Source organism: Lontra canadensis, unplaced genomic scaffold (genome assembly GCF_010015895.1).
Source record: "Lontra canadensis isolate GAN:19392208 unplaced genomic scaffold, GSC_riverotter_1.0 scaffold30, whole genome shotgun sequence".
In the NCBI taxonomy this organism is placed as follows: Eukaryota; Metazoa; Chordata; class Mammalia; order Carnivora; family Mustelidae; genus Lontra; species Lontra canadensis.
In genome coordinates, this window is record NW_022631024.1 from 8,844,938 (window position 1) to 8,859,570 (window position 14,633).

At 44.2% G+C, this 14,633-nt stretch overlaps 1 protein-coding gene across 2 annotated transcripts; it reads right to left on the reverse strand.

The window, feature by feature from the left end:
• Positions 1–569: 569 nt before the first annotated feature.
• Positions 570–14,555, reverse strand: NDUFA8 (NADH:ubiquinone oxidoreductase subunit A8). Of its 2 annotated transcripts, none has more exons than XM_032865779.1 (4): positions 14,405–14,555; positions 8,003–8,166; positions 4,777–4,942; positions 570–888 (listed from the first exon to the last, which is right to left on the reverse strand). In XM_032865779.1, exons 1-4 carry the CDS (start codon positions 14,453–14,455, stop codon positions 751–753), a joined length of 519 nt encoding a protein of 172 aa, XP_032721670.1. In that variant the 5' UTR covers positions 14,456–14,555; the 3' UTR covers positions 570–750. The 2 variants fall into 2 exon arrangements, with proteins under 2 accessions (XP_032721670.1, XP_032721671.1); XM_032865780.1 differs by lacking the exon at positions 570–888 and adding an exon at positions 4,149–4,218 and having other exon boundaries at positions 4,757–4,942.
• Between the last annotated feature and the right edge of the window lie 78 nt (positions 14,556–14,633).

Consider the following 14,633-nt stretch of genomic DNA (forward strand, 5'->3'; position numbering starts at 1 on the left):
AGTTTGTCCTCAAATTCAACCTCTCACAAGAGGTTAAGGAACACACCCAAGGTTGGAATTGACACTCAGACCTCCCGACTTCCTGGCTTTGGAGCTGGGAGTTCAGCCTCCACCTCCCTTGTCTATCAGGAAAAACATCTGGGTTATAATGCTTGAGGATGGGATATCAAGGGGAAGTGGTGGAAGTTTGGTTCTTTAAGAAACTTTGAGCAAGACTGCCTAAAACCCAGCCAGGAGGCCCCTCCCATGGCCTGAGTCACAAGGCTCAAACATTTCTTCACTTCTCCTATCCTGGACACTTCCCTTGTATGACCTTTAGGAAAAGCTATTTGTCTGAGATGTTGGATGGGGAGAGAGGTAAGAATTCAAAATGTGTGAACGCAGACAGGTAAGAGGGCCTTTCCTTTACATAGTCATCTTTGCCTCGTCGAATGTGGCACCCCGGCCACACTGGTGAATGCCTACTTAAAACGAAGAGAGAGATGCAGGGAGGACCACAAGAAGAACAAGCAAAGGGAAGTCATCTTTAAAGGCCAAAAGGTTATATAAAACATAATAAAATACAACTGTTTCCTTTAAAATTTTTAATGGCCAGGAAATGGTATAGAATATCTGCCAAGTCACATAAATTAACTTTTTTGTTAAGTTTGTGATCCCGGAAAGAACACTCTATCGGTCGATGCAAACTGCATGGGAATTTCACCAGTGGTTGTCTGGGCATGTGACTGAATGTGGGCCATGGAGCCGTCTTTACATGGTCCAGAAAAAAACACGGCTGCCGTGTTTGGCAGGCTTCAGCTCCCCTTCGGTCTCAGGGTTGGGCTCTGGTCTTGCTCTTGAGTGATAGGGATTCTCCGGTAAAGGTCGATCTGTTTTCACTTTGGTGACCTGTGAGGGGCGAAGAGGACAGAAGCAAGGCTGAGGTCAGGTGCAACGGTCTGAGACCAAGAACGTACTTCCCAGCATTTCCTCTCTGGTCCTGCTGTCCCGACTAACCCTCTTTTTTCAAGCCCCAGCAAACCATATTTAGACTCATTTGACCTTTGAACGAACATTTAAGAAAGCCTTCTCTGGGGCGTTCCATGTGGTAGAAGTTTCGGAAACAGTAAGGAACAAGACACACTGTCCTCGAGGGAGCCAGACAAGAAAATCAATCAAGACTTCCTAACCAAATTATCACAACTGAGGCAGGAACTAAATGCTGACACTTAGGATTCAGAGCAAGGACTGTGCACATGTCACCCATCCTGAAGGCTGGGGCTGGATGATTTCAGAGGGGTGACCTTTAGCGTCATCTTAAAGGATGCCCATGAGCCAGGCAGAAAGATTAGCAGGAGAAAGACATTCCAGGTAATCAGTGTGTGTGTACACAGAGAGGCATATCTTTAGAATGGCAAAGCAAAGACTGCATGAATAGCGGTGGGAAAAGAGGCACCTACGCAAGCGCCCGCCTGAAACGATACTGAGTGCCTTATTCCATTTCATTCTCAAACTCCCATGAGATCATCTCACAGAGGTTTCCTGTGGCCACCTGCTTACCAGTGGGAAAACTAGTCCTTGAAGCCAGATCTGCCTACTCCAAAGCTTGTGCTTTTAAATAACATTTTAAATAACATACTACACTGGTTGACAAGGGCCTGACAGTGAAGGGTACCAGACGATGTGCGAAGTGTATGAATTTGACCCCAGTGGTAACAGGTGCACGGAAGCAGGGAAGCAGTTCAAGCACATGTGCAGGCTGGAAGGTCCGGAAGCTAGATGAGAGAGGGGCAGGACCAGAACTGGGAGAGCCAAGCCAACAGGCCTGGCAGCTCACTGGAGCACTACACGATGGTAAGAGGAGAGAGACGGAAGGTGGTCACATCCACATCAGCCCTGATGGTCACAAAATCTCCATCAGAAACCCACCGGCAATTGTTCTCACTTTAAAGATGAGGAAACAAACAGAGAAATGGAAAGATAAGGCCACAGTTATTAACAATGTTGTTATGCAGTGGTCTGATCTTCGAGCCACTCCCTATGATATGACTGATGAGTCTTCCCATCTGCACAAATTCAAAAACCATTTACTGTGAATGGAGCTTTCAGGAACACAGTAGCACAATTATTGCTATCACCACACTGTGAGACGTTATCTGTAGTTCACAGGTGAGGACCAGGGAGTCTAACCCGCCCGTGATCAAGATACACGCTCCGTGTCTGAGTTGGAGCAAGGACCTAAGCCTTCTGTCTACAGGTCCAGAGTAGCTGTTTGCTTGTTTTTTAGAACAGTGTTCTCCTCTCTCCACCACAGAGATCACTAATGGTTCCTTATTGCTTGACAGAGTTCCTCCAAATGCCTCCACCTGGCATGTGAAGCTCCTTTCAGGAATTCAAGATATGTATGAAATAAATCTAGAAACATGTTTCTTAAATTTAAAGTAATGAACAGACCCCTTAAAAGGACAGATTATTTGTGGCAAGAACAAGAAAACAACTTCCTCTTCTATATCATATGGAAAGAGAAAAGGAGCAGAAGCATGTGGTCAAACTAACTGCTAGGTATTCAACCTTGGGCAGTCTACCCAATGCTCAATTTCCCATCTCTTGATGAGACTACTGGCTGACAGTGCTATTAGGATACTACACAGTCAGGTGCCTGATGCTTTGCGGGTGCTCCGTAAGTTAACTGTCAATGCTAGCCTTCCCAGGATGGTAGAATTATGGGGGAGAGAGAGTAACTGGTTAGGAAGGTTGGAAACTTCAAATGACATTGACATCAAAGCTGAGGGCAGAAGAGTGAGCAGAAACTGGCCAGCGGCACAGAAGGAAGAAAGGCAAGCCGGTGGAAGCAGAATGCAAAAGTGAATGCAGCTAAAAGTTAAGCTTTATCTAGCTGGTCATGACATTTCTAAAAAAAGATTACTGGATTCTGATATGAAGTATGACTAAAACTGATAATCCTCTTAAAGAAATAAACTTTAGAAAACAAGACAGTATTTTATAGGTTTTTTAAAAATGTTAACGCAAAGGTTCAGGAATCAATATGCTTTCTTAACAGCATGATTTGTTAATTCTCCTTTGATTAGAAACAGGAATGAGAATAGGTTGTTTTCATTGGTCACTGTGTAGGTCCCACCACCTTCCAACAGAGTTATCCACAATTTAAAGTGATTTGTGCAGGGCAGCAAAAGAAGATATCTGAAGATAATCAATCTGGACAAAAGCAAAACAAAGTTGCTAAAGCACTCATCTCCTTATGACACCAAGCTTAAGACCCAACTACCCACAGATACTATACATAAAGGGAAGAGAACAAGGGCAAACTGTGGACCTATGCACCAGGCGTTAGGCTGGAAGTTCACAAAAGCTCTCGAGCTTAATCCTCACAGAAAACTAGGGATGAGTACTGGTCCTATTTCGGAGATGTGGTAGGACAGGAAACAGTCACCAATTTGCTCAGGATCCCACAGTGACTCAGTAGTACTATCTTCCTCCAGTCAAACCCGAGTTTTCCCTGCCATCCTGCCACCTATCTGTCCCAGAGGTAATGGAGGACGATTGAGGCTCAAGAAGCGGGAGCAGGTCGGGGCACCCGGGTGGTGCAGTTGGTTAAGTGTCTGACTCTTGATTTCGGCTCAGGTCATGATCTCAGCGTCATGAGATCAAACCCTGTGTGAGAATCGTGCGACTCTCTTCTCCCTCTGCTCCCCTCTCTCAAAAACAAAACAAAACCAAAACAAAAAAGCGAAACAGCAGCAGCAGGATAAGTCAGATCACACAGGCTCTTGTAAGCTAGAATACTGCAAGCAAGGGCAAGCCCCTGAAAAGTTTTAAAAAGAAAGTGATATTTATTTTTTATACAGATCATGTGAAGATGTAATGATAGCCTAAATTCTTCAATTTCAGGTGATATAAGGTCTTCTAAAATCTGAACAGGACCACCCTCCCCTCCCAGATATTCGCACAGCCTAAATTAAGAATCCTGTTCAAGATGTGGGGACAGTGAGAAGACTCAAAAAAATCACCCAGGAAATGCTTACCTATAGGAACTGATGATTTTTTATAAAGGGAGAAGGGGACATGAAGAAAAAAGACATCGAGGTTTCTGATGTTTCAAGAGATGGTGGTGTCATGACTGAGATAGGAAATACAGAACAGAGTAGGAAAACGTGCTTTTTAAACTACCGGGATACACTTAAAAATCTCAGGTACTGATAAATCTGGCCTGTAGAATCCGGCATACCTTGGTCCTATTTCCTCTCTGAATTCTAGGGTAACTTCAATGCTTTCAACTGCCAGTGCCCCTAACATTGTGCCTCTCCTCATCTCCTCCCTTCTGTTCTCCAATTAGCTAATTAAACAAAAATCTGCACATGCTGGACGATCTATTTAAAGAAATATTTTTATTAAACTCCTGGATTGTGTATAATCACTCCCTCATTAACCTGTTTCATAAACAGATTTTTTCCCATCCGATCTGTACTCACAGAAGACCCTTTTCTGGGGCGCCTGGGTGGCTCCGTGCGTTAGAGCCTCTGCCTTCGGCTCAGGTCATGATCCCAGGGTCCTGGGATCGAGCCCCACATCCGGCTCTCTGCTCGGCAGGGAGCCTGCTTCCTCCTCTCTCTCTCTCTCTCTCTGCCTGCCTCTCTGCCTGCTTGTGATCTCTATCAAACAAATAAATAAAATCTTTAAAAAAGAAAACAAAAAAGAAGACCCTTTTCTGACCACCCCTCCTGCCCTTCCCCACCCGTCGGTCAGAAGGCGGAGCCCCAGCAGGAGGAGACTTTTTACCTTGGACAGTTCTCCCAGGTCAGGCCGCGCCCATCCCAGCTTGTCCAGCACACACTCGTCAAACCCGGCCTGCTGTCTGCGGCAGCGACGAAACAGCTGCAGGCCGGAGTAGTCGATGCAGGTCCAATAGTCTGTGAAGGGCTCCGCACAGTGAAGCTTTATCTGCCTGGAAAAGAGGGCTCGGTTGGGGACGGCTCCTTGCAAAAGAAGGAAAAACAGGAAAGTAAGGAAAAAGCAAGCACCGACCTCAAAAGCACAGCCTCGCCTTCTGAAAGGTAGGGGAGCGGACGCTCTTACCTCACTTACAGACAATCTGGAGATCCTCAGATTGAGAACCAGTAAGTAGAAAAAGATTTCTGAGGAAGAAGGCCTCATTTACCTATGCAGCGAAACTAAAGGAGTTGAAATGCGAAGACTGCGGTCTGAGGCACTATCTTTTCCACGGAACACTCCTCACTTAGGGCCTACGTGGTCTCGCCTTTAGATCCGATTCTAAAGGTGATCGGTTGAGCAAACCTGAAGAGGCGGCATCATCCGAGGCGGCACGCTGACAGAAGGCAGCGCGGAGACGATGGCAAAGGAAGAGACGGAAATGTAAAAGGCAAATACACAAACCAACACGCGGAAGATCCTGAAGCATCGGTGTGGACAAACCACCTTACGCTCCTCACAGTTGGGAGCCCTCGCTCTAGTGACGCACTGAACAGAAACAGATTCACCGGTCATTTAAAAAGTTGAATTACATTCGGTGGCCTCTGTTAAGAAGCAAGGCAGCATGTAACTCATTCAGTGACCACCAAAACTGGTTGAAGAAAAGGTAACTTGTGTGTGTGAGAGATAAGCTTCAATTATTTTGCAGAACTCCCTTCTCTCACCATTCAGCCTTGCTGGTAATCCAATAAATGCCAATTCAACGAAGAATAAAATGCCATTATTTTAAGTAAAAGCCTTACATGAGGCAACACTCTCCTTCCCCTAATGGAATCATGACTAGAAAGTGCTAGCTTGCCGTACTCTAAGAATCTAGCTACACTCAACACGGGGATCTTACTGCACGCAGCTCAGCAAGAACCTCAGAGATGGGATGGAGGAAATACACAGTGAAAAAGCTGCTTTCCATTCTTGCTGGGTTTCCCTCCTAGGAAGCAACCAATGTACCCAGCTTCTTACATACCTTTCCAGGAATTCTCGTATAACCTGGGGGTGGCGGGGTGTGCACAGGAAAGAAGGAAGACCAGCAAAGCCATATGGAGCTCTTCTGAACGGCCCCTAGCCTCACTGAACAGGATGCCCACAGTACACAAAACTGCACCCCCCTCCACTGAGAATCAGGCTGGTAGCAGGCTACTGTTTCCAAGGCCAGTTTTTTAATTCCTCCAGCATGGGACAGCGGAAGAGCTGCTAGCATTACTAGAGTACTCAGTCTCTCCTGCTACCCTGGTACCCACACCCAACTATGACCTCCTAATGCCTACAAAGAGCAACTTTAGCATGGAGGCAGCAACCTCTCATGGAGGCAGCTGGGCACCTCGGGAGCTTGTGAAATCCAAACACCGTCCACTTAAAAGTACTACCTCTAGGCCAAAGCAGAAATTGTTTTCCAAAGTTCTCTTAGAAAAGTTTAAAAAGTAAACACGTAAACTAGTTAGCAATCAAACCAATGCAGATTCAAGCAAGAATAAAATATCATTTTGCACCTATCAAATACTTAAATAATACACAATACCGGTAAGGTAAAAAAAAGATACAGTGCTGAAGGCAGCATAAAGTGACCCAACTTTTAAGAAAATGACGACTATAGTCCAAGAGCCATAAATAATATTCAAAGCCTTTTCATAGCATAATCTCACTACTGAGAAGTTTATGCCACGGAATTAATTAAAAAGAGAAAAAGAGCTACACACAAAGGTAATCACTGCAATTTTATCTAAAACAATCAAAAACTGGGGAAAAAATGATGTTTAATAACAGGAATTGGTCAGGCAAATTAGGTTTGGTTTACCCGCTGGTGGAATATTATATAGCCATTAAAAATGATGGTCATGAAGACAATCCAGCAACGGCAAAGAATGCTCCCAACAGTTTCAGGGAAAAATGAATTTTAAGTCACACACTACTATGACTCTAACCACAAAAATATCTTCGCATATGGACAAAGAGCAGAACCAAGAAAGAAAGAAAGTAGCTATTATGTGAAGGAAGTTTGATTTTTCCCTCTCCCATCATTATAGTGGACATCTGTGGGTTTTGCCTAGCCAGCAGTCAGTCCCCATTCTTCTGTAACATCCTTCTAATTTCCCTTTGGGGAACAATCCCTCCCTATCTCTCAGCAGAGTGGTTTAGCTGAATCTGAGTCTACTTCCCAATTTAGGCCTGACCAAGCACAGCATTTTATCTCCTGAAACACACCTGATTCAAAGATATGCATATGAAATCAAGCAGCCAGGCCAATGAGACTCGGTCCCGGGAGCCCTGCTCACACCACTGGACAACTGGCTCGGCTGGCCTACGTGTACTAGGCAAGCAGCACAGCGGTGTGGAGTGGCTGGTGGCCACTTCTGCTACAGCAAGCAAAGAGTCTCTCTGAAAATGAACCTGACAGAGAAAAACAGAACTAAGAGACTGGGGGAGGAGAAGCGAGGCAAAAAGATACGAAGTAGTTATGAAATTACGCAAGCCCTTTGATTCCAGCCCTGCCCAATCCCAGTCCTGTTCCTGGGCTTTACAGCTACGCAAGCCAATTCCCTTCAAGTAGAGTTTCGGTCCCTTTTAAGACAGTCTGTCAAAACATTTCCCTACAATTACAATCTGGATTTTTCTTACTTACAGTATCAAGCATAATGGCCTACTTAATACCTTGACTCTGTACCCACTTTTCACTCCACGGTAACTGAGTGTTCTGTAGTAACAGCAATCTAGTGAATTCCTGTTAGCAAGCAGTGAACTGAGTTGTTATTGCGTACTTCTACAAATTTTTCCTAACAATCCTATATAAGATAACATAGTATTCTATAATTTGGAAATTAACATTCACAGATATTAAAGAACACACCAAATAATAAAAACAAATAACAAAAATAACTGCATCACTTACTGTAGGCTTTTTGGGTCTATCAGATTTCAAGGTCTTGCATTTCCTACCAAAACTCTTCCTTCACTTAATGTTCACCGGGATACAGACACCTACATGTTTCAGCCCCGCAGCACTGTTGTGAAAGACTGTTACCTGAAGAAGTCCAGAGCACACTTGTTGACAAGCTTGCCTTCCTCTAAACACCGCCTGGGGTCTTTTTCTTCCCAGCGGCAGAGCATGAACTCCTTGTTGGGCTTATCACACTGAACTCCATAGTGATGGGCGGCAGCTTTGAGCACTGAAGAACTGACTTTCACCTGGAGAAAGGACAGCAGGAGACAGACCACAGATCTGTGACCAGGATATCACTTCCTCATCTTCACCTCCTGCCACTCAAAACAGAGGAAATACAGGTAGCACTGGTCTACCTCCACCCCGAAAATTAGGGGATCCCATAATAATCCCTTGTGATCTCCGCTGCTTTAGAAATCGCAAGGCTCTTTCACACGCATGATGTTCTATATACCTTCAGAGTCATCTCATTGGGTTGACATTACTCTCCCCATTTAAGACATAAGGAAATGGCAGCCCTAACAGAACCCTTTCCTCTCTGAAAGCGGAGTTCTGAAGGATGATGGAGGGCCCTAACTCTGGGGAGCCTTGATGAGTCTCCTTTTCAGGAATAAAAGTGATAGAACAGATAAATTTCCCAGAAGACTACAGAATCACAGAGGATGAGTCTGGAAAGGATCAGTTAGAGGGCATCTAGTCCAGAAAGTTATTACTAATAATAAAGTACTAAAATTTTTCAATTTTTTACAATTACAGACTATATCCAAGGTAGCCACCCCATAACTATGTTAGTCTCTCACTTGCCTCCCAGGACACTTTCCTGAGAAAGCGTAGTTACAGCTCACTCACAGGGGACTGCACACAGACCAAGGTCCCTCTAACTGCACCCACAGCAAGGGTCTACTGGCCAACTTTGTGCACCGCCTTTTCCTGGGCCCATACCACAACAGCTCCATTACTAGAACTTAGAACGTTTGCTGTCTGGGAGGACCACCCTCCTCATCATTCCTCTGTTTCAGAGTCACTTCCGTTATTCTTTCAGAAGAACCCCTTTGTCCGATAATTTGCATTGGAACTGCACAAAGTTTAGTCATGTATTATATCAGAGGGAACAAGCATGTTTACGGTATCGGGTCTCTGTTCAAATTTTATCTCCTCAGAGGATCTTTTTCTACTGACCTCATAAAAGCTATCATCAGCAGTCACTCTATGTGTGACCACTAGAATATAAGCTCCAAGAGGGTAGGGATTTTTTTCAACAGAGAGCTGAGACTAAAGATGTCAATTCTCCCTAAATGGAACTATAATTAAATGTCATGTTGACCGTGGCTCACCAAGCACCCAAAATAGTGTCCAGCACAAGTAGCTGATGAGTGCTCATTGCGCGCCAGGGACGGGGATCCAACACTCACAGAAGAGACAAGACTACATGAATTATGCCTTTTCACCAAAATAAAGTATGTCCCTCCTCTTCTTCAGGTCATTCTTATGCTCTTTGGTTAAAACCAGAGCTTCAGTCATATAGGAACCTTGCACATTTCTTGTTTAATTTCAGAGTATTATAACATTTTTCAAACACTTAATAGGATATTTTTTTCTATTAGATTTTCAAATTCGTTACTGCTTGTTTGTACACTGTATCTCCTCTCTAGCCAGATCTTTCTGAACTCAGCTCTGATACAAAACTAATGACAATTAAGAGGAAAAACTCCCATTTATAAGTAAAAACTACCGCCCTTCCTCTCTGATATTTGTATCTTTTTTTTTCCTTTTCCCCTATCTTATTGCTTTGACTAAACTCTAGGATAATACAGATGAACAGCAATGGCAGTAGGCATACTCTGGCCTCTTTCTAGACTTTAAAGCACAGTTCGGTTCAACGTTTGTCACTGTTGTCTGGGATATAGTTCTTCAGATATTCCTCAGTAAGAAGTTTCCTTCTAATCTGAACTGGCTTTGTTTTACTGTTCTTTCTGGAAAGACTGAAAATTTCAGGGTTTTTTTTTCATTAATCTGTAAGTATAGAGCACTAACAGATTTTCCAAAACTCTCCCGTTATAGATAGAATAAAATCTAGTCTGCCATAGTGTATTATGCTGTAAGATATTACTGGATTTGATTTGTAAATATTTACTAAGGATTCTTATGTAAGAATAATGTTATAATTATTTTTATGCTAAAAATTTTATAAATTTGATTTATGTTTTAAAGATTTATTTATTTTAGAGAGAGAGAGAGAGAGAGAGAGTTCACATGGAGGGGAGGGGCAGGGAGAGTCTCAAGCAGAATCCCTACCGAGTGCAGAGCCCCACAGGGCTCCATCTCACAACCCTGAGATCATGACCTGAGCTGAAACTGAATCAGATGCTTAACCAAATGTAACACCCAGGCGCCCCTACAATCTTATTTTTTATGAATTTCACATAGCTTAGGTTAAATTATTAATACAATAAATGGCAAGGAAAGATGAAGAGAGTAATTCATCTACACACTACAGGAAGAGGAGAACAAAGTTAGGACGATGTCTACTAATATTATACTTGCTATAATTATCAAAGCAAAGACAAACTTATGATAAAAGTCTGCATGACAACTTTAATAAATTTGTTTAAAAATCTCTAAGATTTTGTATTACATTTTTTTATAGTAAGAGTTTATTTAGGTTAATTGAGGGGAATACTCTTGTTTGCTGTATTACCTGTAAAGAGCTGAGAGAATAAAAATCAAGACAGGGGCATATAGGTGGCCAAGTCGATTAGGCACCCGACTCTTGATCTTGGCTCAGGTCGTGATGTCAGGATTGTGGGATCGAACCCCATGTCAGGCTCTGCACTGGACGCAGAGCCTGCTTGGCATTCTCTCTCCCTCTCCATCTGCCCCTCCTCCGTGCATACATGCACTCGTGCTCCCTCTCTTAAAAAAAAAGAAAAATCGGGGCACCTGGGTGGCTCAGTGGGTTAAGCCTCTGCCTTTGGCTCAAGTCATGATCTCAGGGTCCTGGGATCAAGCCCCACATCGGGCTCTCTGCTCAGCGGGAAGACTGCTCCCCGCCGCCCCTGCTGCCTGCCTCTCTGCCTACTTGTGGTCTCTCTCTGTGTCAAATAAATAAATAAAATCTTAAAAAAAAATCAAGATTCAAATTTTTAAAAACTTAATATATTTAAAAAATTAAGTCAGTTATATTTACTTCCTTGACAAATGCCTTAAAGACTTTTCAAATGCTTTCACAGCTATCGTGCCCAAAAAAGTTACGGCATTCTTTGCCTGACTTTCCTACCAATGTAGAGGTCTTTTCAAAATCCAGGCACACCCATGTTGTTGAGCATATAAAATATGCTCTGTCACAGGAAAATAAAACACAATAACCACTCACCGAATCTCTTTCCTGGGGAAAGAGATGTGCTCAAGACGACACAGCAGGTCAGTGGCAACTGCAGAACTGGAATTCAAACACCGTGACCTTCAGTCAGTCCTTTCTGTCTTACATTACCTTCACTGAGGTGGCAAAGGACTTTGGATGGCACCATCTCCCCTCACCTGCTTCTTCACGAAGACTGATGAGTTCCAACAGAAACAACATCTTTTCACAGCTGCTTACTGTGAAAACCCTCTCAAATTCATTCAGCTCCCTTTGTCTCAAAGAACACAGAGTTCCAGCATCTTCCTCATTTACCCTCATGACAGCCTCCCCATAGAGCAGGTCTATACAATCTGCAGGTGTGGAAAGGGAGGCAGGAAAAAGTCTTACAATCTACAACCAATCTTCCAGTCCGGCTCTCTTCCTTAAACCATGTCTGCACCTCTTTCTACAGTCTTTAATTTATGCTGTGCCTTCCATTTTACTTAATTTGTGGAAAATGGGGAATAACTGTCCTTATTTGATAGGACTATTGAGGATTTCAATGAGTTAACACATATAAAAATATTAAGAACAGTGCCTAGCACATCATAAATATTAGCTATTATTTCTGCTCAAAACGGTCAATGTGTACAAGGAGTTTCCTGAATGCTTCTTCCACAGGGATGTGTTATAACTCCAAAGAAAACGAGGTCCAAAATGTGTTTAATTTGTCTATCAAATCTGCTCCCTCTGGCTTCCTCAGCCCCATTGTCAGGTCACAAATCCGACAGACTCCTCAACCTTTCCTGCCTGATACCTAAGTCACTGCTGCATCTGATCACTTCCAGATACATCTGTTCTTCCGTTCTGTGAGCAGTCCCCAATTATGTTGAGGTCATTAACAGCCTCCTCATTATTTCAACAGCCACTAAAACTAATCTTGCTTTTCTTTTCCTCTCTTCAATCCATTCTTCACAGAGCTGCCAGAGGGATCTTCCTAAAAGACAATTCTTATCATATTCCCTTAAAACAAATTAGCAACAAAGCCCTGGAAGGATTCAGGCTTAACAACAGAACAAAGCCTAAACTTTTTACGGGGTATTTAAAGCCTCTGGATCCAGCCTTCTCACCCAAGATGCTTCCAAAAAGGGACTTGTTGCTGTCTCAGAACACTGAACTCATGGTCCCCAGAACTCATCAGTGGAGCCCTGCATTTTCCCATCTCCTTACCTTCGCTCAGATCTAACCCTTGCTTAAAGCCCATTTCTCCATCTCGGCCTATAAATGCTATTCTTCAAATACCATTTAGCCAAGTCTCACATTATGCCTGAGAAGTGCTTTCTCTCTTTCCTTTACAGCCTCAGAGAAGTATAGAGCTGGAATCATTTCATCTTACAAATAAAATAATTATGTCTGCAAATACTCCAAGTGACTAATCAAGGTAACCGAGCAGTTAGGCCTGGAATTTAGATCCGACTTTAAATCCTGCTCTCTTCTCTTAAACTACGTCTGCTCCTCTTCCATAGCATTTAATCACTTTGTCTTGTATTGTAGTTATTTATGTAATTATCTGTATTTCAATTCAACTGTATAAACACTAACGGCAAATTTATTCCAGATACAGAATATTTGCAGAAGTAGAACCTCGGGTGTTTGCTGAAACAAATTAAAGTTCCCATGAAAAATCCAGCAGTCTCAGGCTAACCCAGCTTCACTGTGGGACAAGAAATCAAAGACTGAATACTGGAGGCCACCACTTAATAAATGTCACTTTACTTTAAAGTCCCTGAGCAGAGCAAAAAGCCCTTCATCTGCGAAAAACAATAGCTGCCATTCTCACAGGCACGTAGGATTAAGTGAAGTCATGAAAGTAAAACCCTTAACTTCCGGGATATAACTTCTGGCACATAACTTTTAGTGTTACCCTCCTTCTCCTTTTATGCAGCCTAGCCTTTCTACTATCCAGGCCTGCCATGACACTCTTCTGCCTTAAAACCTTCCACCACCTCACTTATAAAATAAGTCTGGCCTTGCAGAAGCTGCTTCCCAGTCCTACCAGTCTGACGTACCTATCTCCAGGCTTAGCAACAACTGAGCTTCCCACAACCCTAGAATCACATCAAAGAGCACTTGTCTCCCAGACACAAAACATCCTGCTAAGCCTTCTCACTCCCTTCAGCTTTTGCCTGTAATACAAGAGTTTAAAAGCGTGGGTGTTAAACTCAGACCTGGATTCACAGTCCAGCTCCGCCACTTACTAAACTATATGACCTTGGGCGAATGACCTCTACTCCCAAGGCCTGTTTTCTCACCTTTCACACGAAGAGACCAAAAATACCCTAGATCATAGTGCTGCTGGCAGAGTGTGATTAATGGATGTAAAGTAATTAACTAGCATCCGGCCTGACATCTAGACAAGGTGTGGCTGTACTGCCAATAATTTGGATATACTGTCTCATCTTCACCTCATAGCACAAATTTCACTGTACTGGAACTGCCTCTTTATGTCTGTCTCCCCGTCAGATTACAAGCTCCATGAGGGCAGGGACCATACCTCTTATTCTCCGGTGCGTATGTATACGGCAATTATTCAATGATATCCTCCTAAATAAATGAGCGCCTTAAGTGTCCTATAACCAAACACCCTCCCAGGGCTGTTAGCAACTCCACTCTCCAGTATCATCTCCTCTTGCTGCTTCCTTTTCCTAGTTCCACTCCAACACGGTAAGGATGAGGCCACCTGCAAGCGACTGTCTCTCTCGCTCGGCTACGAGCACCCGGGGATGCATATTCCCTTCGCGGAAAGGGTTAAGTATTACGTGCCATTAAAGTAAGTAAAGTGGCCCTGGCTGGTGCTTAAGAAAAAGTACCACTATTATTCACGTAAATGACAAGCAGATCGTTGGGGGTCAGGGTGGGCTTGGAGAGGAAAGCGCTACAGAGCCACTGCATGATGGGCTTGGGGTGAGGCGATTCCCGGAGGTGAGGAGGGGGCGTCCGGGAAGCGACCTGTGTTTGTGTTGGGGGGGCACTGCGTGGGGGAAGCCGGGGCCCACAGTCTAGTGAGACGAAGCAGGGCTGGGCCCAGGCCCGAAAAGCTGCAGCCCTATGCCCCGCTTGCCTGGCTTCCGAACGAGCCTCACCTCCTGCACTTTCAGATCCTCCAGAGTAGGCAGCTCCACTATCCCCGGCATGATGGCGGCAGCCCCAAACCCGAGGAGGCGCCCGCAGCCGCGTCGCCCCGGTCTCCTTGAATTCCCCTTTCGACCGCGAAGGGCCGCCTCACGCCTGCGCCTGCGCCTGCGCAGCCGGCCACGCAAGCGCACTGCTCTGCCCAACCGCGAGCCACAGAGCGTGCGCAGTGTCTGGAAG

What these genes read in the sequence shown, in the direction of transcription:
- NDUFA8 (XM_032865779.1), bottom strand. Translation starts at nt 14,455, where the DNA reads ATGCCGGGGATAGTGGAGCTGCCTACTCTGGAGGATCTGAAAGTGCAG. An exon ending in AGGATCTGAAAGTGCAGGAG is followed by an intron (nt 8,167 to 14,404) that starts GTGAGGCTCGTT and finishes TCCTTTCTCCAG; the next exon opens with GTGAAAGTCAGTTCTTCAGT. An exon ending in TGTGCTCTGGACTTCTTCAG is followed by an intron (nt 4,943 to 8,002) that starts GTAACAGTCTTT and finishes CCTCTTTTCCAG; the next exon opens with GCAGATAAAGCTTCACTGTG.